The following is a 22873-nucleotide window of genomic DNA, read 5'->3' as shown; positions in this document are numbered from 1 at the left end:
TCTTTAATAATAAAAAATTGAATAAAGATCTTTTTATAAATATCTTTACAATATATTTTTGACAAATTTTCTAAATATAATTTGACCTTAAATATTATCACTTAATTTTGTGACATGCAAGTAAAATTGCTTCTTCAATTTTTTATATATTTATTTTTAAAAAATTGAATAAAGAACTTTCTTTAATAATAAAAAATTGAATAAAGATCTTTTTATAGATATCTTTACAATATATTTTTGACAAATTTTCTAAATATAATTTGACCTTCAATATTATCATTTAATTTTGTGACATGCAAGAAAATATCATTTAAGGTATTGAGGGTATTTTCGTCCAAAAAAACTTGAAAATAGTAAAAAGTACCTCAAATAATACTAACTCAAAGTTCACGGACCTAAAATGATATTTTCAAAGTTCACAGACCTAAAATGATACTTTGGCAAATTTCGTGGACTAAAAATGATGTTCCCTCTTTTTTAATTAATAACATCAATAATACTAATTTTTAAAATATTAGAATTAAAAGCAAATGGATTAAAAACCTAATGTGAACTAAAAGAGAAGGTTACTCACATTCACTCATTATTTAATTAAGTCCGATTACTTTTAGTAATTATATAAATTTAGTAGGAATAATAAATAAGTAAGATTCAATAAACTCAAATTTTTACATTGAAGAGGGCAAAATGGTAAAATACAAATCTGCAAAATATGTTGGGGTTGTTTGAGCGCATAGGATTCCTATATGGTGGCCAATTAGCTGATGAGGTCAATGCACGTGTATGCCCACCCACGACCCCAAATCTGATTTACAGTTTTACCCTCATTTAAATGGCACAATTAACCTCATTGAAATTAAAAAATAATTTGAAGATAATGTAGCGATATTTTGAATATAATCTGAAAAAAATAGCGACTACAATATCAGAAGAGGTATGTCCTAATTCTAAAGTCTAAACTGACATTCCTTTTTACAGAATAAACTATAGAAATCTTCTTATTCCGTTCTTTTGTCAACAACTAAGGTTTGTCCATTATCGTTTTATTTATTTATTATTTTTAATCTTCTTAAAAATTATTCTCGATTATTGCCAAGACTGTTCTCCTTGACGTTGACCCGAAGTATATAATTGAATTGATTCCTGGCATTACTGTGTTTATATTTAATAAACATAGGAAAATTTGTATAAAATTAACATTACCATAAGGGAAGAATCTTTGTCCGAATATACACACATCAATATTACTATGATAGGATTATGTTAAGATGGCACTTATTTTTAAAGTGACAATGTACCACCAATCTTGGGCTGTCACATGGCACGTTAGCCAGTAATATTAAAGGCATATCCAGCAATATTAATTTAGTATGCGTTTACAGATTGCATGATAGTAATAGTGTATTGCTGTGTAGATTGTTGAGTATTATAGTATAGACATAGAATGCATCAATTGCAGTATATATATAAACAGATTACTTTTTTATACCGTTATTTTGCTGTATAGCTAATACAGCAATACTCAGCACTCTACACAACAATCCACGTAATATTATCATGCAATATGTAGAAATCCATCTAAAACGCTTACTATGATATTACTGGATACGCCCTTAATATTACTGGATAGTGTGACACGTGGCAACACAAGGTTGGTGGTACGTTGTCACTCTAACTATGGTAACACCCTATGAGCATCTCCATCCGTGCTCTTGCCAACGAGCACGGATGTGGGCCCGGACCCACTTTTATTACTTTTTTACTCCATGCTCTTAGGCAAGAGCACAACACCCACATCCGTGCTCTTCTGCAAGGACAAGCTCAAGGGTCCCACCATTCTATTATTCAATTTAAATAAAAACATTTCCACAAAATTAAAATGCATTAAAAATACCCGAAATAATATTACAAATTACATAATTAAAATTCTAAAAAATAAAAATTACATAATTAAAACCCTAAAAATTAAAAATTACATAATTAAACACCTAAAAATAAAAATTACATAATAAAACTCAAAAAATAAAAATTACATAATTAAAGGCTAAAATACCCCAGTGGAAGACTATTCATCCGACTATACTCCCAATGTTCTTTGGAGACCCCGTATCATTGCCACATGCAATCAAAGTTGCTCGGGGGTCATATTTGACCTATCGGCCAAATTGAGTTGGGCCAAAACACCCACAACGAGTTGGTGGGGGGTTGAGGTGGCACAAAGGGAGCGGGAGCGGATGGAGTCGCGGCGCGACGACGGTTGGCCGTCGACTTCTTCCTTCCTTGCGGCCGGCGTTGGGAACTACTCGGGCCGACGTCGGGGCTACCCAAGTTAGCTCCGGTAGACTGGGTGGACACCTTATCGGAGCCGGCGTCGGATAGGGATACCGACCTCGACCGTTTGCCGAAGGAGTTAGAGGAGGATGCTACGTCTCCCCTATACTTCGGATGCACACGCACCTCCTGCCAAATATTGAGGTACTTGAACGATTTGTAGTGTTGGGATTGGTAGGTCGCCAACGCGGCACTGATGTTGTCGACCTCGCTTCGGCCGCTCCCCGCTGACCGCTCTTCCTGGAGGTAATACCCCTGGAACTTTTGGATTTCTTCGTTTGCTCTGTATATGGCATTGCGCACCATACTCTCGTTGCTCTCGATTGTTCCAGCCGGCCAGTTTTCATTGTACCGGCGACAGATGCGTCACCAAAAATGGTCCCCGGATTGGTTCGTGCCAATCTCCGGATCTTCGGAGATAGACAAAAATGCTTTGAATAATTGCTCCATCTCCCCCGGAGTGTACGGGGTGCGGACACCACAAGTAGGAAGAGTAGGAGTTTGAGAGCCGCCGCTCCCTCCCGCTCTAGGTACGGGTGGTTCGGGTGTCCATCCGTATTTCCCATCGGGGGTATCTTGGTTGTCGACCGGGTAAGGCCGGTAGCCACCCGGAGCTTGCGAACTTTAGGTTTGAGGAGGGGGCTGAAAATTCCATTTCCGGACTAGGAAATGGTTTTGAACCGAACCATTCGTGGTTCCAACCGTGGGAGCTGGAGGGGTGATCACCGGAGCCGGACATTTTTTTATTGTAAGAGTGAAAGAAAGATTGAGAATTTTAAGAATGGAAATGAAAGAATTTAGATGAGAATTGTGTAGTGTTGTGTGAAATTTTTTGTGTGGAAGTGAGAGTATTTATAGAAGAAAATATGTATTTTTGGGGAAAAAAATTGAAAAATAAATTAAAAGTGGACAGAAAGCGGATATAATTTTTTGGGAAGTGGGAAAATAAAAATCCGATTTTAAAAAAAATAAATTCCAACGGATTTGCCGTTGGCCAATCAGGAGCCGTCACATCAGCTGTTCGCTGGCACGAACATGCTCTTAGCTAAGAGCAGCGTCGTGCCAGCGGCAAGAACGCAGCGGCGTGCAACGTTCTCCCGCGCCGCTGGCACGAACGGACGAACGCCGTCCTTCTACCGCTGCGGATGCTCTAATGCTCCCCTACTATTATATTATCAAAAAATTTCCAGAGTCGCAGTCATGATTCTCTGACCCTTTTTGTCTTTTATCTTTTTATGATAATTTAAAATTTTAAGAGCATCCACAATGGGATGGGTGTCCCGACAGACATCATGATGGACTTTCCAAAAACATCTTCTGTCAGTCATAAAGACATCTCACTGCACTGCCACGTCATAAGGACATCCCACTACACAATGACGGACATCCTCAAGGACATCCCGACGGATATCCACAAAAAACAATAAAAAACCAGGACGTCCGCGGGGACGTTCGTCGTATCAACGCAATGGCGGACGTCCCGGAAAGCCGCGGAACTCCGGTATCTGCAGCGGACGCCCGTATCTATATGCATGTTGCCTAATGGCGGACGTCCCGCGCAGACGTCCGGCACACCGGTCCGACGTCCGTCTGGACATCCGCCATTATAAATGCTCTTAACTAGTAAGTCATCAAGATATTACAATTATTTGTTTATTATATCTTACATTATCAGCATTGCAAAAACAAGAAGACATGAAAAAACTAATGATTAATTAAGACGTGTATTCATTAATGCTCATTTTATCAGATATTGATATGTTTAATTCTTGTGGACAAAATTACTACAGCCCAACCTAATAAAGTTACTTAACTATCTTTATAAATTATAGAATCATTATTTTAAAAAATAAATAGAAAAATCACGTGTGATAGATTGTACACTTACAAAGGGTAAGAGCACATGTAAAAGTGTGTGACTGTTTAAAAGTTTGCAAAAATTACGTTATTGACAATAATAATTACCTTTGACTGGTATAATGATGGGGTGAACTCTGATTAACATCCTTCGGATTGCAGATATCCCATTTTTTTGTTGAGAGGTATAGTTTTATGTTAGGTTTAGAAAAGTATCTACTTCCTCAATTCCATTATAATAGATGTGTTTCGTTTTGAGTATTCATTTTGAGAAAATAATAATAAATACGAAGGTAAAGTAAAGTAAGAGATGTAATAAGTTGGTAGAGTGTTTGACTTACTTATCCTTTATGGTAAAAATGAAATAAGACTCTTATTAAGAGTCGGGATGAAAATTACAAAACATGAATCTTATTGTGGGACGAATGAGTAATACAGTACTTCATCCGTTCCATGTTAACTGAGTCATTTTTCTATTTTGAAAAGTTCCAAGATAATTGAGTAATTTCTATTTTTGGCAAAAAGTATCTATCTCTTTACTTTATTCTCTCTTCATCTCACTTACTCTGTTCACCATCTATTTAACACACTATTCTTAAGCTCCGTGGCAATAAAAATGTCTCAATTAATAAGGAACAACGTGAGTAATATATTTAGGCAATTTTAGAGCAAACAATCACCATCTATTTAACACACTATTCTTAAGCTCTGTGTCAATAAAAATGTCTCAATTATTAAGGAACATAGTGAGTAATATATTTAGGCCATTTTAGAGCAAAACAATCACCATCCATTTAACACACTATTCTTAAGTTCCGTGTCAATAAAAATGTCTCAATTAATAAGGAACAGAGTGAGTAATATATTTAGGTCATTTTAGAGCAAAACAATCACCATCCATTTAACATACTATTCTTAAATTTCGTGCTAATAAAAATATCTCAATTATTAAGGAACATAGTGAGTAATATATTTATGCCATTTTAGAGTAAAACAATCACTATCCATCAAAAGATTCGATAAATGAAAGGGAAGAATTAATGTTGGCGAAATTTGTTTGTATTGATTGAAAGGTATACTAGCAATCACTTTTCGTAGTCATACTAATACCGTCAATTGTGCAATGATTCATGACCAAGATTCACCTCTCATCATTGCCATATTTCACAATTTGGTTAATTCGAATAAATTTCTCCATAATCAATGTACCAAGTTATCATATTATTATACAAAATACATGTGTGAATGTCTTGATTTAGTTACAGTGTGATTAATTCTTTAAACCAACATAGTGTTTGAAACAATAAAAATAAAATTCCTCATAAATAATCCCCCATAAAGAAATACTAATATTACTACTATAATTGAAACCGTGATCATAGTTTTAGGAAAATCAAATAAAAAGCTGCAAAATTAGTTCAAAGGGGTAGGACCGTTGTGCATTGGTAAGGGAGCGGAAACGAGGAGGGCAAATTTGTAAAACCAGCGCACGCCAATTTAAACTAGAAGGGCAAAACCGGAAAGTGGCGTAGATAGTGGGTGAAGGCGGACAAAACGACAGAGTATCAGTGGTAGGCGAGTGGAGGCAAAAATTCTCCACTTTCGCACCTTTTCTACATTCCCCTTTTGCCCCTCGTGTCTGGAAAGCCAACTTATAAATTAGAAAGGAAAAAAGAAAAAAAAAGTGTAATTAATTTTTGCACTAAATATAATTAACAATTGCTGAATAAAATAGACATCTCTGCATAGCAATTGGCTTTCTCGAAGCACAGGAGAGAGAGAGAGAGAGAGAGAGAGAGAGAGAGAGAGAGAGAGAGAGAGAGAGAGAGAGAGAGAGAGAGAGAGAGAGAGAGAGAGAGAGAGAGAGTGAGGAACAGTAACTAAACAGTATCACTGGGGGTGCATAGGATAAGCATAGAAATATTGTTTTTTTGGGCTCCTTTTTGTGATTTCAATGGTGGGTTTGTATCATTGAATCTTGGGCTCGTGTTGTTTCCCTGCTAACCTACGCCTCGGGCTTGCTAAAGATTTTATTTTTTTGCTTCTGGGTTTGCTCTTTTGTTACGGTGTTTGGTTATTGAAATGGGTGGTAAGGGATTTAGCTATGGCCACGGGAGGAGAGACTTGAAGGTGGTGGTGTTTTTAGCTTGTTTATGGGGCTTGATGTCGCTATCTTGCGCCGGGAGGTTGTCTCCTTCCAAGCAGAAGCTTGAAGTTCAGAAACACCTGAAAAGACTCAATAAACCTCCGGCTAAATCCATTGAGGTATGTTTTCTTTTTTTTAGCTGGCTGGGAAATTTAATTTTGGGCTATTTACCAGTGTGTGGTTTTGTGTAGTGAATGAGTTGTTGAATTTTGTTTAAGTTTCCAACATTTGGTCATGAGCTCAATTAGATTGCTTTTCAGTTTATGAATTTCGCAAGTTGAGAATATTTTTGTAAAATCTTCGAATCTTGATATTGTCATAGTGATTGAATGATAGCACTTTTGTAGGACTTTTAAGGAATTATGACCCTTGTTTTTATTATAATAAACATGATGTATTTGTGATGATGCAACAGAGCCCGGATGGGGATGTTATTGATTGCGTGCCCATTACAAACCAGCCAGCTTTTGATCATCCTTACCTAAAAGACCACAAAATCCAGGTCCATTTCTTTCGTTTTCTGCATTGAACACACTTTTCTTGGTTTTGAGATGAATTTGGGGCATGTTGTTCTGATTATTTTGCATCTATTGTTTCAGACTAGACCCAGTTTTAATCCAGAAGGACTCTTTGGGGAGAACAAGATGTCGGTAGAGTCGAAACAAGGAGCGAATCCAATCACTCAGCTGTGGCATATGAATGGAAAATGCAGTGAGGGTACCATTCCTATTAGGAGAACTAAAAAGGAAGATGTGTTGAGGGCAAGCTCTGTGAAAAGATATGGAAAGAAGAAGCACAGAAGCGTCCCCAAGCCGAGGTCGGCTGATCCTGACTTCATCAATGAAAGTGGTCATCAGGTATGTAACTATAATGGGGACTCTTTTTGTTGTTCTAAACAATATATATAAAGCAAGCTTTATTGTTTTGTTTTCTACTTTTCCATGTGCTAAAGTAGTTTACTTTTGTTACCAGCACGCGATAGCTTATGTGGAAGGGGACAAGTATTTTGGAGCAAAGGCTACTATTAATGTTTGGGAGCCCAAAATTCAACAGCCTAATGAGTTCAGCTTGTCCCAAGTTTGGGTGTTGGGCGGTTCCTTTGGCAAAGATCTTAACAGCATCGAAGCTGGTTGGCAGGTACACTGTCTGTCTGTCAATTTGGGATGACTTGATGAAATAATTCAAGAAGGATGTTGAGTATGTGTATAAATGAGCATGATATATGATGCTGTTGCTTTCAGGTTAGTCCAGATCTCTATGGAGACAACAACACTAGACTGTTCACTTATTGGACTGTAAGCTCTACTCATTTTTTGTGTTATTTGATGTTTACCGATGTTAAAAATCTCGAGTGGTTTTCTAATTTCTCCTGTCACATTAACAGAGTGATGCATATCTAGCCACGGGTTGCTACAATCTTCTCTGCTCAGGGTTCATTCAAGTCAGTAATGAAATAGCAATGGGGGCTAGCATCTCTCCTGTTTCTGGATTTCGGAATTCACAATATGATATTAGCATTCTCATCTGGAAGGTAAATTCCAATTTCACTACAAGCCACCTTTTGTAAAACATTAACCATGACTAGCTACTAAGGGGTGTGATTAGATAATAGCATTTCAAAAGCACCATCATTGATGCCATGAGAGAATCTTGAAATTTTCTTGCTTGTTACTACATGATTATCAGTATTCAGCATTGCAGTTTACAAATACTAGCTTTTCGTTTCTGTATAGGATCCGAAAGAGGGACATTGGTGGATGCAGTTTGGAAATGACTACGTATTGGGGTATTGGCCGTCTTTCTTGTTCTCCTACTTAGCCGACAACGCCTCAATGATTGAGTGGGGCGGGGAGGTAGTGAACTCGGAGCCTGATGGGAAGCACACCTCGACTCAAATGGGCAGCGGTCATTTCCCAGAAGAAGGTTTTGGCAAGTCGAGCTATTTCAGGAACATTCAATATGTGGACAGCTCCAACAATCTTAAAGCCCCCAAAAATCTTGGCACATTCACTGAGCAATCCAACTGCTACGATATCCAAACAGGCAGCAACGGTGATTGGGGAAGGTACTTTTACTACGGCGGCCCTGGCAGGAACCCGAATTGCTCATGAACAAGCTATAATACAAGAGGAAAGAAAGCAAAATGGAAAAACAAAGAAGAAAAGAAAAGGAAAGAGTCTTTGGATCACTGTATTATTCAATGTAGTCCTTCTCTCTCTGTGTACACCCCACCATTTGTTTCTTGTTTTAGTTTTTGTTAGGTTTTTATTGAGCAATGAAACATGTTTTTGGTGGGAACTTTTGACCCTTTTTGTGTGTTGTAGGTTTTCTCCATCTTTGTAAGTGTCTGTATTGGGGGAAGTAAGCTCTAGTTTCTTGAAAATCATGTAAGAAACTGGCCATTTGTCATTTCTCTCTCTCTCTATAGTTGCTAGTATTAATCCATTTGCTGCTTTGTGATTTTTCAAGACATAAAAAAACTATACCCATGTTTGGAGATAACTCCATTATGTGAATGCTAAGATTAAAATAAATCTGACAAGTGTTTGTCTCTTATCCAAGTGGAATGTGATGTCTGAAAACATAATGAGTTTCCATGTGTGAGAAAGTAATACATTAATCTTGAGATTCTTGGTGCATTGCCTCTGTGCAAGAGGAACCCACCACAATCAATCACCCCCACAAAATCTTGATAATTAATACATTTCCCTTTTTTTTTGGCTTAGCTTTTTAATTCTATATTTTATCTTTTTTTTTGTCATTGATGTGCATTTAAAATGCTTTTTAGGATTCACGTTTTCATTCCTTTATTTAAGGGAGGTGTAATTGTGTAAAGTCGATACCTTTTAAAAAGAAGGAATGTAAAAGGTACTACTCATAAAGGAGGAAATATAGCCCCATTTTTATTGCAATAAAGCCTTTTAATATATTTATGTTTTTGGTGGACGTTGGTTTTTCGTGTTAATTCCACGGGCAAGAGACATTTAAGTCAAAGTCCTATTGTCACAAGTCAAATTAAATAGGTGTGAATGTCAAAAAAGTTAAACAACTTAAAGAAAAAAAGTGTCACGGTTTGTACATGGAAAGTGACACTTTTAGAATGGGTCTTTTACCTTTTCAAACTGCAAAGCCCATTAATAATCGTGGCCCAAATTAAAAAGCAGCCATATCTGGGCTCAGCCCTATAAAACTGTCATTTTATATACTTTTATAATTATAAATAATTTCTTGTTAAAATGGTACTACTACTATTTTACTACACTCAACTCACACCATATTAAAAAAATCATGATTTTTTCATTATAAATCTATAATCAGAGTTTCGAACTTTATCCAATTATTATATTCAGGATAAGATGTAATCCTCTCTCTTATTCATGAACATAATTTTTCAAAATATAACGTTAATAGGGGTGTGGAAATATTGTATATAATTTAAACAAATTTAATATTTCATCAGTAAATCAATAATTTATTAATTTTTACAGGAGTATAAAATTGTCAAAAAAGGAAGTACTATACTTTAACTGGCCAGTAAATATCTCAAACCCCAAGCATGTATTTACGACAAAATTCGGACTCATGTCTGAATAGAATTCCCCTTCCAAGTCGCAGCTACCAGACTCTCACCAACACGACACCTCAAGGCCCTCTCTCATTGGTGAGTCTCCAACACGCGCATACCAAACGCGTTTAAGAACAAAATTCCCAGCTGTTACTTTATATATTTACAACCACAGACTTATAATATGATCAAAAAACAATTTATATACTTATTTTATTTTAATATCCAAACGCGCACACTTTACTCTTTCTTCTCCATTGCCTGCCTGCCTCTGCTCGCATCTTCTCTCTCTACAACCTAAAGCCCTGCATTCTTTCCACCCTCATATTTCACTTCTCTTTTCTCACAAAGTGAAGGTTTTTTTTAACTCATCTGCTTTTACCTAATCTCTCTACTCTTCTACCAAATTTGCTCTTTGCATTTCCAGGTTTTTTGCTTTCCTTTTCTTTTTAATTCCATTTTTTCTTTTCCGCCTCTTCTTCTGCTCGCTTGGATGTGGTGAAGTTAGGGCGAAATCCCTAGCTTTCTCGCTCTTGATTATGGTGGGGACAGACATTGTGCTGAAAGGCTGTGGCTTTTCCAGCTAAAATCTTGAGGGAAATGACTCAATTTTTCTGGAATAGGTGAGCTGTGTGTGTTTGTTTTAAGGGTTTTGTTTATTTATTAATTTTATGGCTTCCTGATTTTGAAAGACTGTTTTTTACTTCCCAATTTGAATGCGCCGCGCCAGTTGAACTGGTCAATTTAATTTTCTTTCTGGATTTTATTTCATTGTTTTTCTTTTTTAAATGGATTAATTCACTCTGATGGGTTTTTTCTTGTTTGTGTAGTTGAGATAAAAGGGGGTCAAAATGGAGGAGGTGCATGAGTTGATCCTGGCATGCATAATTTCCGGGACCCTTTTCTCTGTTCTTGGGGCTGCTTCCTTTTCTATACTCTGGTTGGTCAATTGGCGGCCGTGGCGTATCTATAGGTGCCTCTCTTACCCTCCTCGGGACTCAAATTTTGCATAGCGTCTTTTGTTTTGATTTGGAACTTCAGTAATGTAGTCGAATGGCTAGCTTTGCTTTTAGTTGTACTCGAGATATAATGCAATGAGCCAATGAGTTAGGAAATACTGCTTGTTCTGTAATCTGGATTGCTGGACTGGATACATTGGCTTCAGGAATGACTATGAGTTTCAATACATCTTGGATTTGGAGTTGGCCGGATCACTGAGTGTTAACAATGTTTCTGGGACTACTAGTTAGATTCTTCAGTCCCAGACTGGAATAACTGGAACTGAAACATAATAGAACCTTTAGGTAGTTGGCATATTTTGATGCATAATATAGTTCTCTAAGGTGACCATAATTCTATAAGTTACTGCAGTTTATCTGTATTAAACTTTAAATCTCAGCTGATGCTAGTTCATACTAAATGGAGTATAATATTTTAGTTACTATTGGGAAAGAATATGGTTACTACCGTCTGGTAGGAGATGAAGAAATTAGGTATGGAACTATGCTAAGTTGTTGTCTTTATTTAATACAGCAGGTTAATGAAGTAGAAAATTGGTATCTCCTTATCTCACACTCCTTTGAAAAACCAAATCTTCAGACATATGGAATCATCATATGTTCATCAATATGGTCCATATTTCTTTCACAAAGTTTCTATGGATATACCCTTTTCATTATAGACAAACTTGTGTATGTATTCTAATGCATGTAACTCATAAATTAATTTCTTCCCTCCTTAAGTGTAAATTCTACTCCATTGCTCATGATCAATCAATTTGATTAGGAGGGAAGCACTATATCCTTTTCCAGTACGTGTGTATTATTTCCTTTTATACAATATGTAAAAAGAATGAGTAGTTCGTTGTTCATTATTTCCACTGATTCAGTTAGTCCTTTTCAAAATTGGTAGTACTATTTTTTTTTCTTGTTTACTTTGCTTTAAATTTGTATGAAATTTTCTAAGAAGTTAAGCAAGTATTCCTGAACATCCGAAGAACTAGGCCTGTACTTGACTGAGTTCCTCTTCATTATTGCTTTCTCAGTTGGATATTTGCTAGAAAATGGCCGAATTTCCTCCATGGGCCTCAGCTAGGAATATTGTGCAGCCTTCTATCCCTGGGTTCATGGATAGTTGTTATTTCGCCAGTGGTGGTGCTTACTGTTTGGGGATGTTGGTTGATTATGATACTGGGGAGAGATATAATTGGCTTAGCTGTTGTAATGGCTGGAGTTGCTCTACTTTTGGCATTTTATTCCGTAATGCTCTGGTGGAGAACACAATGGCAAAGCTCAAGTATGTATCTCCTACCCCCACTGAATTTGAATGAAGCCTGTATTTACAAAAAATATTTCTAGAACTGATTTCTGATTATATATCTGATAGATTATTTATCGCTCTTAGTATCAAGTCATTGCTTTTTGTTCTTTTTCTTTCAATTTTCTTACGCCATCCTATGATTTTAGAAAATAGAATAGGAATGCCCTTTAGATACAATTCTTCCTACATCAACACAGTTCTGATAATATCATATCAGAAGGGAATAAGCTAATTTGCAGCTGCCATTATCAGTGGATAACTGGATATAGCCATAGAAACAGCTCCAGTATATTCCCACTATTAATTCGTATGTCATCTATATTCTATACCATCAAAATATTCTCCAAACTCTTATGTGAATTGTGCTTGAATATGGCAGTAGAATGATACGTTCTGGGTATGGATATACTTATATATATATATATATATATATATATATATATATATATATATATATATATGGCATGTGTAAAGCGAAATATCGAGATTTGTCCATTGTTACTAGATGCATTGGAATTAGCCATGCTGCTTGTGCATGCCATATCGCACGCTAACGTATACATGATCCTTATGAAAACCTTGTGCAGGGGCTGTTGCAATTCTTCTTCTTCTGGCTGTTGGGTTGCTTTGTGCTTATGAACTTTGTGCTGTATATGTTACTGCGGGTGCAAAGGCATCCGATCGGTATTCTCCTTCTGGTTTTTTCTTTGGTGTCTCAGCAATTGCCCTAGCAATCAACATGCTTTTTATTTGTCGGATGGTTTTCAATGGTACGCCATAGCTCATTCTATTCGGACCTCAAAATCATTATGTGAGTTCAGAAATATATTTATCTTTTCTAATATATCCAACAGGCAATGGTGTAGACATAGATGAATATGTGAGAAGGGCATACAAATTTGCTTACTCAGACTGTATTGAAGTGGGGCCCGTTGCATGCTTACCTGAACCGCCAGATCCCAATGAATTATACCCTCGTCAGTCAAGAAGGCAAGTTGTCCTTTTGATTGCTTGCATTAGTTTAATTCAATCCTTCTTTGTAATATAATACTCCTTCCGTCCCATAAAAATAGGGACTTTGGGCACGACATGGGTTTTAATACCTAATTGGTAAAGTAGGAAAGAGGTAGAAAGAAAAAGTGATTGGAGTATTGTCAGTGGAGAATGGGGTCCACCTCATAAGAGAGAAAAACTTAGCAAAAATGGAAGATGACTATTTTTGTGAGATGGACCAAAAAAAAAAGAAGACTATTTTTATAGGACGGAGGGAGTATGGTGTTATGGGGTTGTGGACTTTCTTCTTGCTTGAGTCCATTATGTAATCTCTTCAGCTTTTCAACTTATGTAGTCATATATGATCCTTGCAGGGCATTACACCTTGGGCTTCTCTATTTCGGTTCCCTTGTGGTTCTGCTTGTATATTCCATCTTATATGGTTTGACAGCCAAGGAATCTCACTGGCTTGGAGCAATTACATCTGCTGCAGTTATTATTCTTGGTATATCCACTATAGACATGCCTAAAACTTCAAATTCTCCACTATGTACATTTTGTTTCTTATAATCTGGAATTTGTATTTCTTCTAGATTGGAATCTCGGCACATGCCTCTATGGATTTAAGCTTCTTAAGAGCCGCGTTGCTGCACTTTTTATTGCTGGGGCTTCTCGCGTCTTCCTAATATGTTTTGGAGTCCATTACTGGTTTGTTTCATACCTTGCGGAATAAAGTAAACGGTTACCAAATATTCTCGTCTTTAATCCAGTTTCTCATATTTAGTGATACAAAATCATTTACAGGTATCTAGGACACTGTATCAGCTATGCAGTTGTGGCCTCTGTGCTTCTTGGAGCTGCTGTGTCTCGTCATTTGTGCATTACGAACCCATCTGCTGCTAGAAGGGATGCTTTGGAGAGTACAGTTATTCGTCTCCGAGAAGGATTTCGTAAGAAAGAGCAGAACTGCTCCTCCAGCTCATCTGAAGGTTGTGGTTCAAGTGTAAAACGCAGTAGTAGTGCTGATGCTGGTCACCTTGGTAATGGTACAGTACCTAACACTGGGGATCTTACTAGCTGGAATCATGTTGAAGGTATCCATAGTGAGAAGGGCATTGATAGTGGAAGGCATAGTTTTGCATTACGTAGTACTTCTTGTCACTCAGTCGTTCAAGAAACTGAAGTTGGGCCTTCTTATGTTGACAAAAGTTTTGACCATAACGGGTCTCTTGTGGCTTGTTCTAGTAGTGGCATGGATAGTCAGGGATGTGACTCAAGTGCATCTAATTCTGTGAGTCAGGTGCTGGACTTGAATTTGGCACTGGCTTTCCAGGAGAAGTTGAATGATCCGAGGATTACATCCCTCTTGAAAAGAAGAGGAGGACAGGGAGAGCTTGAACTGACAAATTTACTGCAAGACAAGGGACTTGATCCTAATTTTGCTGTGATGCTGAAGGAAAATGGATTGGATCCTATGATCCTTGCATTGCTGCAAAGAAGTAGCTTGGATGCGGATAGGGATCACCGTGACAATACTAACACAGCTACGATGGACTCTAACAGTATTGACAATATGCCATCTAATGAAATTTCATTCTCGGAAGAGCTTAGATTACGTGGTCTGGAGAAATGGCTACAACTATGTAGACTATTCTTGCACTATACAACTGGCACACCAGAGCGGTCGTGGCTTTTGTTTAGTTTTGTCTTTAGTATAGAGACCATTGTTGTGGCCATTTACCGCCCAAAAACAATCAATCTGATAAACTCTACACACCAACAGGTACAGCCTCCCTTTATAATTTATTGCAGTTTTAGTGGTGTTTATTATAACAACTTTGCATTTATTACCTTGTTGCCTCTTACCACAAGTTTGATCTCATTTTCTGCAGTTTGAATTTGGTATAGCTGTGCTACTATTGTCTCCTGTTGTCTGGTCAATCATGGCCTTCCTTAGGTCACTTCAATCTGAAGAATTGTCTATGACATCCAAACCTAGAAAGGTAGTTTTATTTTATGTTCTGGAGGCTTTCAAGCTAGATTATCTTATTTTATTTTGTTTTTAAGTTCTAGACTTAGATGGGCTGTATAAGTATACTTTTGTTTAATTTCTTCACCCTCTATTAATGTTTCTGCACTGTTGATTTTATTAATATATTTGATTTTATTAATATATTTTCTTTCATTTATATGCAGTATGGCTTTGGTGCTTGGTTAGTGAGCACTTCTGTTGGATTATTGCTTTCCTTTTTGAGGTAAACTTCTTTTAATCATGTTTATCATCTTCAAATACGTTACCATACATTCCATTACCTATATGGTCAGACATAAACTCATGATTGTATATCTATATCTGCAGCAAGTCATCTGTTCTACTGGGGTTGTCTTTAACAGTACCCTTGATGGTGGCATGTCTATCGGTTGGTGTTCCAATATGGATTCAGAATGGTTACAAGTTTCAAATTTCTGGTGGCACTGATGCAGGTCATACTGGGAATCATGTCATTACTAGGAGAAAAGAGGTACAGTCTTTTCCTTTTTCCGGCTAATTTTTGCTGTTTGCTACTGGTTTAGAAAAATACGAGTTCGCCTTCATATGTAGCGTATGGGCGCTGTATATCATATTATGGGTTTCTGAGATCTATACATATGATACCAAAGTTCCTTTTTTTTTCTCATATAATTCAAGGAAGTGTGTGTTCATATAATAATGCCATCCTTGATTGCTTAGAATGATTGTATCTACTATTGATACTGTTCATTTTCTCTCTTTAGTTCCTATGTTATTGTCTCTATTCTATCAAAAAAATTCCATGGGGTTTGGCTGTTTATTGTATACTAAAACTATCACATCTGATTCCTCAAACTTATACTCTCTTCTGTTTGTATGTTCTGGAGCTAATACTATTTTTTGCCAGGGTGTTATTCTTTTTATTTGCATGGCCTTATTTGCTGGATCTTTATTAGCACTTGGTGGGATTATATCTGCGAAGCCCTTGGATGACTTACGCTACAAGAGCTGGACTGGGGATCCAAAAAGTGTTTCGTCTCCCTATGCATCATCCTTGTATATTGGCTGGGCCATGGCCTCTGCAATCGCATTGATAGTAACTGGCGTCCTGCCAATTGTATCATGGTTTGCAACCTATCGATTTTCTCTCTCCTCTGCTGTATGTATTGGGCTGTTTGCAGGTGAATTTTCTTTACTAGGTTATTATTCATCTTTTAGTTGGTCCTGTTTATGCGCTTAAAATTGCTTTCCATTACTAAGGATTGATTCCATCCTTTTACAGCTGTCCTAATGTCATTTTGTGGGGCATCATATATGATGATCGTCACTTCGAGGGTAGACCAGATTCCGACAAAGGCTGACTTTCTTGCTGCTTTGCTTCCATTGATTTGCATTCCTGCTGTCTTGTCACTGTCCTCTGGTCTTCTCAAATGGTGTGTGATATTATAGACATGTATTTTAAATGTAGCTTTTTCCTATTATGGTTCTTAAGCAGTTAGATCTATGGTCAGCAATGGTAGCTGTTAAGAGTGACTGACATATTCAGATGTATGACCACAGGAAAGATGACGGCTGGAAGCTTTCTCGTGGGGCTTATATATTCATAATTATTGGCTTAGTTCTGTTGTTTGGTGCAATTTCAGCAGTTACAGTTATAATTGAACCATGGACGGTGAGTTAACATTTTTACAGAGTCATTTTGTTTCATTATATGCCACCGTAACCTCATCTGATTTGTTCATCTGTACTGTTGCAGATTGGTGCAGCATTCCTTTTAGTGGTTCTTCTTTTGGTCCTTGCAATTGGCGTGATTCACTACTGGGCTTCAAATAATTTTTACTTGACGCGGTTTCAGATGTTATTTGTTTGTTTCCTTGCATTTCTTTTGGCTTTGGCTGCTTTTTTTGTTGGTTGGTTCCAAGGTAAAAATGCATCTCGTCCTTTTAATACAAAGTAATATCTGATCTGCTTAAATTTACTCATGTACATGCTTCCTTTTATATCAATGTCAGAATTGGACTTATACGCCGTTCTAAAGTCATTTCTTTTTTTTAACAGAAAAAGCTTTCGTTGGTGCATCTGTTGGTTACTTCTCATTTCTGTTCTTGTTGGCTGGAAGGGCACTGACTGTGAGTTGAATCATATTACTATAGCAGTGTAGCTTACTCCACGAACCAATGCAATTCATTGTTTTCTTGGGAATACTATATATCCTGTTTTATATTGCCGATTGACTTTGCAGGTACTTCTTTCCCCTCCCATAGTGGTTTATTCTCCTAGGGTATTGCCTGTATATGTTTATGATGCTCATGCAGATTGTGGAAAAAATGTCAGGTTTGTCAATCTCCATTGGGAATATCAAATTATTTATTCTTCAATTCTCAGTCCTATGAGGTGCACTCTATTGACTTCGCCATACATTTATGATAAATGTTGTTCCCATACAGTGCTGCGTTTCTCTTGCTTTATGGGATAGCACTTGCAATTGAAGGCTGGGGTGTTGTTGCCAGTTTGAAAATTTATCCACCTTTTGCTGGTGCTGCTGTGTCAGCTATTACACTTGTTGTCGCCTTTGGATTTGCCGTCTCACGTTCTTGCTTAACTCTTGAGGTTTTATTTTCTATCTTGAGCTTACCATCTGTCATTTGAAATCTATAAGACATCCTGGAGCAGGTCTTGAATTTTCCATCATATGGATCATTTTTTGTCTTCTTTTTCTGTGTTATGCTTCATCTCCATTCTAAAAATTTTTCTTTTCTTAGATGATGGAAGATGCTGTTCACTTTCTGAGCAAGGAGACCGTGGTACAGGCAATTGCTAGATCAGCAACAAAGGTGATTCCTTTCAGTTCTATTTTGTTCAAGAAAACATCCATTGTCCAAGTAACATGTATACATAATTTGATCTGATACCCCTCCTACTCTATGCAGACAAGAAATGCTTTGTCTGGAACATACTCCGCTCCTCAGAGGTCTGCCAATTCAGCTGCACTTTTGGTTGGAGATCCTAGCAGTGCAAGGGATAGGGCTGGGAATTTTGTGCTTCCCAGAGCCGACGTGATGAAGTTAAGAGATCGTTTGAGAAATGAAGAGCTGACTGCAGGATCATTCCTATCCAGATTGAAATGTTGGAGGATATTGCAGAATGATGTTACCAGTGATGTAGGTCATCGGAGAGAGATGTGTGCTCATGCCAGAATTCTTGCTCTTGAAGAAGCTATTGATACAGAATGGGTTTACATGTGGGATAAGTTCGGTGGGTATTTACTCCTTTTGCTTGGTTTGACTGCCAAGGCTGAAATGGTGCAGGTATGAGCATTGTGCTGGTATGAGTTTGGTATATTGTTTTTAGTGCCTGCTTATCATTTTCTACCATTTCTTTTGCCAGGATGAAGTTCGCCTGAGACTATTCCTGGATAGCATTGGTTTTTCAGATCTGAGTGCAAGAAAGATTAAGAAATGGATGCCTGAGGACCGTAGACAATTTGAAATTATACAGGAGAGGTTGGAAAGATCTGGGAACAAATTTTCAACTGTTTTCCTTTGTTATCCCTATTTTACTTGTTAATTCTTTTTTATGTACTTGTAGTTATATAAGAGAAAAGGAGATGGAAGAGGAAGCTCTGATGCAGAGACGTGAGGAGGAAGGAAGGGGCAAAGAAAGGAGAAAAGCCCTTCTGGAGAAGGAAGAGCGCAAGTGGAAGGAGATTGAGGCTTCTCTCATATCATCTATTCCTAATGCTGGCAGTAGAGAGGCAGCAGCTATGGCAGCTGCTGTTCGTGCCGTAGGAGGTGATTCAGTACTTGACAACACATTTGCACGTGAAAGAGTGGCAAGCATTGCCCAGAGGATACGTGCAACTCAGTTATCTCAACGTGCACAGCAGGTTACTAATTCTAAAATTCAATTAATTACTTTTGAATTGACATTCTCATTATGAGGTGATGGTACTTACAAACATAGACTGAATTTCTATCTTGTTACAGACTGGACTTGATGGTGCTATTTGTGTCCTGGATGATGAACCGACGACAACTGGCAGGCACTGTGGCCAGATTGATCCTAGTTTATGTCAGACCCAAAGAGTCAGCTTCTCCACAGCTGTGATGATCCAGCCTGATTCTGGGCCAGTATGTCTTTTGGGCACTGAATTCCAACGAAGAGTTTGTTGGGAAATTCTTGTAGCTGGTTCTGAACAAGGCATTGAGGCTGGACAAGTTGGGCTTCGGTTAATTACAAAAGGCGATAGACAGACTACTGTTGCAAAAGAGTGGAGTATAAGTTCATCTTGTATTGCAGATGGAAGGTTTGTGTCTATTTTCATATCTTGACTCTATTTTGTGTAAGATTCTATGGGACTATTGAAGTTTTGGTTGTCTGATCTCCCATATTTCCTTGTTCTTTATTTATCTCAAGTTTCGTTACTGCTCCTTGCTGAAGAAGTATCTATTTATTTCTCAAATTGTTGTAGGTGGCATATTATCACAATGACTATAGATGCTGATATAGGCGAAGCCACTTGCTTTATTGATGGTGGCTACGATGGCTATCAGACTGGACTTCCACTTAATATTGGAAACGGCATATGGGAGCAGGGAACAGATGTTTGGATTGGTGTTAGGCCACCAACCGATATGGATGCATTTGGGAGGTCAGATAGTGAAGGCTCTGAATCCAAGATGCATGTAATGGATGTTTTCCTCTGGGGAAGGTGCTTGAATGAAGATGAGATCACTGCCCTTCCAGCCGCTGTTGGTATCGGAGATTACAACTTGATTGATCATCCTGATGACAACTGGCAGTGGGCTGATTCTCCTCCAAGGGTTTGCTTCTTTTGCCGAATATCCTTCCATATAAGCATGATATTCTCTTATGCTATTGTTGAATAAAACCCTGGTCCATCTGCATAGGTTGAAGACTGGGAGAGTGACCCTGCTGAGGTTGATCTCTATGACAGAGACGAAGTGGATTGGGATGGACAATATTCAAGTGGGAGGAAGAGGAGATCCGAGAGGGAGGGGGTCATTATGGATGTTGATTCATTTACCAGAAGGTTGAGGAAGCCGAGGATGGAGACTCAGGATGAAATCAATCAACGTATGCGCTCAGTAGAATTGGCTGTTAAAGATGCCCTCTTGGCAAGAGGGGAAGTGAATTTCACTGATCAGGAGTTCCCTCCAAGTGACCGTTCGCTGTTTCTGGATCCTGTCAACCCTCCATCCAAGTTACAGGTAATGTTTCCTTTAATCTTGCTTGGCCTTTCTTGTGTTGTTTTTTGCCTAGTCATTTGTACAAAGTGTTCTACCTAACATTTCCTTGAGGTGTGCTATAGGTGGTTTCCGAATGGATGAGACCTAAAGAGATAGTCAAAGAGAAGCATCTGGATTGTGCTCCATGCTTATTTTCAGGAACAGCAAATCCTTCAGACGTTTGTCAGGTTCTGTCAATCTTGCATGTTCTCCTCTCCATCAACCCTGATAGATCCTTGTTATATATTGTGGTCCACTTACCCTCAATGTCGTAACTTGAACAGGGCCGGTTGGGTGATTGTTGGTTTCTGAGTGCGGTTGCTGTGCTGACTGAAGTTTCTCGTATATCAGAAGTCATTATCACTCCAGACTTTAACGATGAAGGAATTTATACAGTTCGCTTCTGCATTCAGGTGGGTACGGTCTTCATTCGCGTCGATTTGAGGATGAAATTGTGATTAACCATTAAATTTTTGCTTGTTGACAATAGGGGGAATGGGTTCCCGTTGTTGTCGATGATTGGATCCCATGTGAATCACCTGGCAAGCCTGCATTTGCAACCAGCCGGAAGGGGAACGAATTATGGGTCTCTATACTTGAAAAGGCATATGCTAAGCTTCACGGGTCATACGAAGCATTGGAAGGCGGGCTTGTCCAAGATGCTCTAGTGGACCTTACAGGAGGTGCTGGCGAGGAGATTGACATGAGAAGTTCTCAATCTCAGATTGATCTTGCGAGTGGCAGACTATGGTCTCAACTATTACGTTTTAAACTGGAGGGGTTTTTACTCGGTGCTGGTAGTCCTTCAGGTTCAGATGTGCATGTTTCGTCCTCTGGGATCGTTCAGGGGCATGCTTACTCTATATTGCAGGTATTTATGAATTTACTTTCGATACACTACGTGAATGAATAGTGATGGAACTTGGAATGTGTGATCATATTTGTAATCTTGCTCAGGTACGTGAAGTAGACAGCCATAAACTTGTCCAGATACGAAATCCTTGGGCAAACGAGGTTGAGTGGAATGGCCATTGGTCCGATTCCTCGTCTGAATGGACAGATAGGATGAAGCACAAGCTCAAGCATACTCCACAGGTAAATTGTGATATTTTTGCCCAATCGCGACTCAATTGATTTGTTTCTAGAGTATCTAACACTGCGTGTTTGGGGACAGGCAAAGGATGGCATATTTTGGATGTCGTGGCAAGATTTCCAGATCCATTTCCGATCAATATACGTGTGTCGTGTGTACCCACCAGAAATGCGTTACTCTGTCCACAGCCAGTGGCGTGGTTATAGTGCCGGTGGATGCCAAGACTACGAAACTTGGCATCAAAACCCGCAGTTCAGATTGAGAGCCACTGGTGCCGATGCATCTTTACCAATTCACGTGTTTGTAACTCTAACTCAGGTACGAAGAAGCTCTAGTTACCTGAGCTCGTCTTTTCTTCTTTTGGTATGCAACATCAAATTCAAAGACCGATGGATTTGAACCTTAAAACCTTTGCCTCGAGACTTTAGCCAGTCTATGCTAGGCCAACACGCACACACTCCCCTCATTTTGTTGTGACAATAAGTGAATGTTGTCGTATTTGTTTAGGGGGTGAGCTTCTCGAGGACAACAGCCGGCTTCAGGAATTACCAATCAAGCCATGATTCGATGATGTTCTACATCGGGATGAGGATTCTAAAGACCCGTGGCCATCGTGCTGCCTACAATATCTACATGCACGAATCGGTTGGTGGGACCGATTACGTAAATTCCCGGGAAATATCATGTGAGATGGTCCTGGATCCAGACCCCAAGGGATACACCATAGTTCCAACAACAATCCACCCGGGAGAAGAGGCGCCCTTCGTGCTTTCAGTGTTCACCAAATCATCCATAACTCTCGAAGCCTTATAACAGTGAGGGCAAGCTGGCGTGGGAAGCAGACGCAAGCTTGCATGGAACGCACCTGCAATGATGGCTGCACTCATGAAGTTTGATGGAGTGCTCGATCGCAGGGTAATTTTTCGACTACTCTCCATAGTGTTCGAGTAAATTTACAGCAGCTGAAGTTTGGATTGATTGTAGTGAACAGGTGAGCACAAGCAAGGGGTGGAAGAAATGGGGTGAAAAGGTTGTACATGAGTTTAGGTGATACAAGAAATTTGTAAATGAGAGGGTTGATAGGGATAGGATTAATGGGAATAGGTTTAGGTAGAGAAGAAGAAATACTAGAAGAGATTAGCAAGGTTGCTGTAGCATATTTGAAGCTCCAGCTCCAATTTTGTTGCTTCAGCACTCAAATGTATAAATATTTGCCTCATTATCTCTCCTTTATTTCCCACTGCACCTCATAATTTCCCCCCTTTACACACATACACAGTTGCAATCTAGTAATACACACAATAACATA

The 22873-nt window shown here is 38.4% G+C and overlaps 2 protein-coding genes across 2 annotated transcripts; both read left to right on the top strand.

Moving 5' to 3' along the window:
• The first annotated feature begins 5977 nt into the window (after nt 1-5977).
• On the top strand, nt 5978-8743 carry LOC121768836. The gene is made up of 7 exons (XM_042165404.1): nt 5978-6453; nt 6750-6836; nt 6934-7191; nt 7307-7471; nt 7576-7629; nt 7719-7865; nt 8068-8743. The coding sequence occupies exons 1-7, from the start codon at nt 6271-6273 to the stop codon at nt 8443-8445; spliced, it is 1272 nt and encodes a 423-aa protein (XP_042021338.1). The 5' UTR covers nt 5978-6270; the 3' UTR covers nt 8446-8743.
• A 1396-nt stretch (nt 8744-10139) lies between these two features.
• LOC121769530 (calpain-type cysteine protease DEK1-like) lies at nt 10140-22809 on the top strand. The gene is made up of 31 exons (XM_042166365.1): nt 10140-10522; nt 10730-10872; nt 11944-12194; nt 12806-12988; nt 13073-13208; nt 13586-13716; nt 13805-13919; nt 14016-14994; nt 15104-15214; nt 15408-15466; nt 15571-15733; nt 16130-16403; nt 16505-16655; nt 16783-16894; nt 16979-17144; nt 17281-17351; nt 17465-17556; nt 17670-17832; nt 17985-18056; nt 18153-18530; nt 18610-18725; nt 18811-19108; nt 19209-19528; nt 19694-20045; nt 20133-20453; nt 20555-20659; nt 20756-20884; nt 20962-21342; nt 21429-21566; nt 21646-21882; nt 22072-22809. The coding sequence occupies exons 2-31, from the start codon at nt 10751-10753 to the stop codon at nt 22375-22377; spliced, it is 6432 nt and encodes a 2143-aa protein (XP_042022299.1). The 5' UTR covers nt 10140-10522; nt 10730-10750; the 3' UTR covers nt 22378-22809.
• Nucleotides 22810-22873: the final 64 nt, after the last annotated feature.

This window comes from Salvia splendens, chromosome 15 (assembly GCF_004379255.2).
Source record: "Salvia splendens isolate huo1 chromosome 15, SspV2, whole genome shotgun sequence".
NCBI lineage: Eukaryota > Viridiplantae > Streptophyta > Magnoliopsida > Lamiales > Lamiaceae > Salvia > Salvia splendens.
The sequence above is the reverse complement of the archived record's forward strand: the minus strand, read 5'-3'. Positions and strand labels throughout refer to the sequence as shown.

Excerpts from the sequence above, each read along its gene's own strand:
- LOC121768836 (XM_042165404.1), top strand. The coding sequence starts at position 6,271 with ATGGGTGGTAAGGGATTTAGCTATGGCCACGGGAGGAGAGACTTGAAG. Across the intron at positions 6,837-6,933 it reads TAAAAGACCACAAAATCCAG|ACTAGACCCAGTTTTAATCC; the intron begins GTCCATTTCTTT and ends CTATTGTTTCAG. Across the intron at positions 7,472-7,575 it reads GCATCGAAGCTGGTTGGCAG|GTTAGTCCAGATCTCTATGG; the intron begins GTACACTGTCTG and ends TGTTGCTTTCAG.
- LOC121769530 (XM_042166365.1), top strand. The coding sequence starts at position 10,751 with ATGGAGGAGGTGCATGAGTTGATCCTGGCATGCATAATTTCCGGGACC. Across the intron at positions 13,717-13,804 it reads TGCTGCAGTTATTATTCTTG|ATTGGAATCTCGGCACATGC; the intron begins GTATATCCACTA and ends TATTTCTTCTAG. Across the intron at positions 18,057-18,152 it reads TTGCTAGATCAGCAACAAAG|ACAAGAAATGCTTTGTCTGG; the intron begins GTGATTCCTTTC and ends TACTCTATGCAG.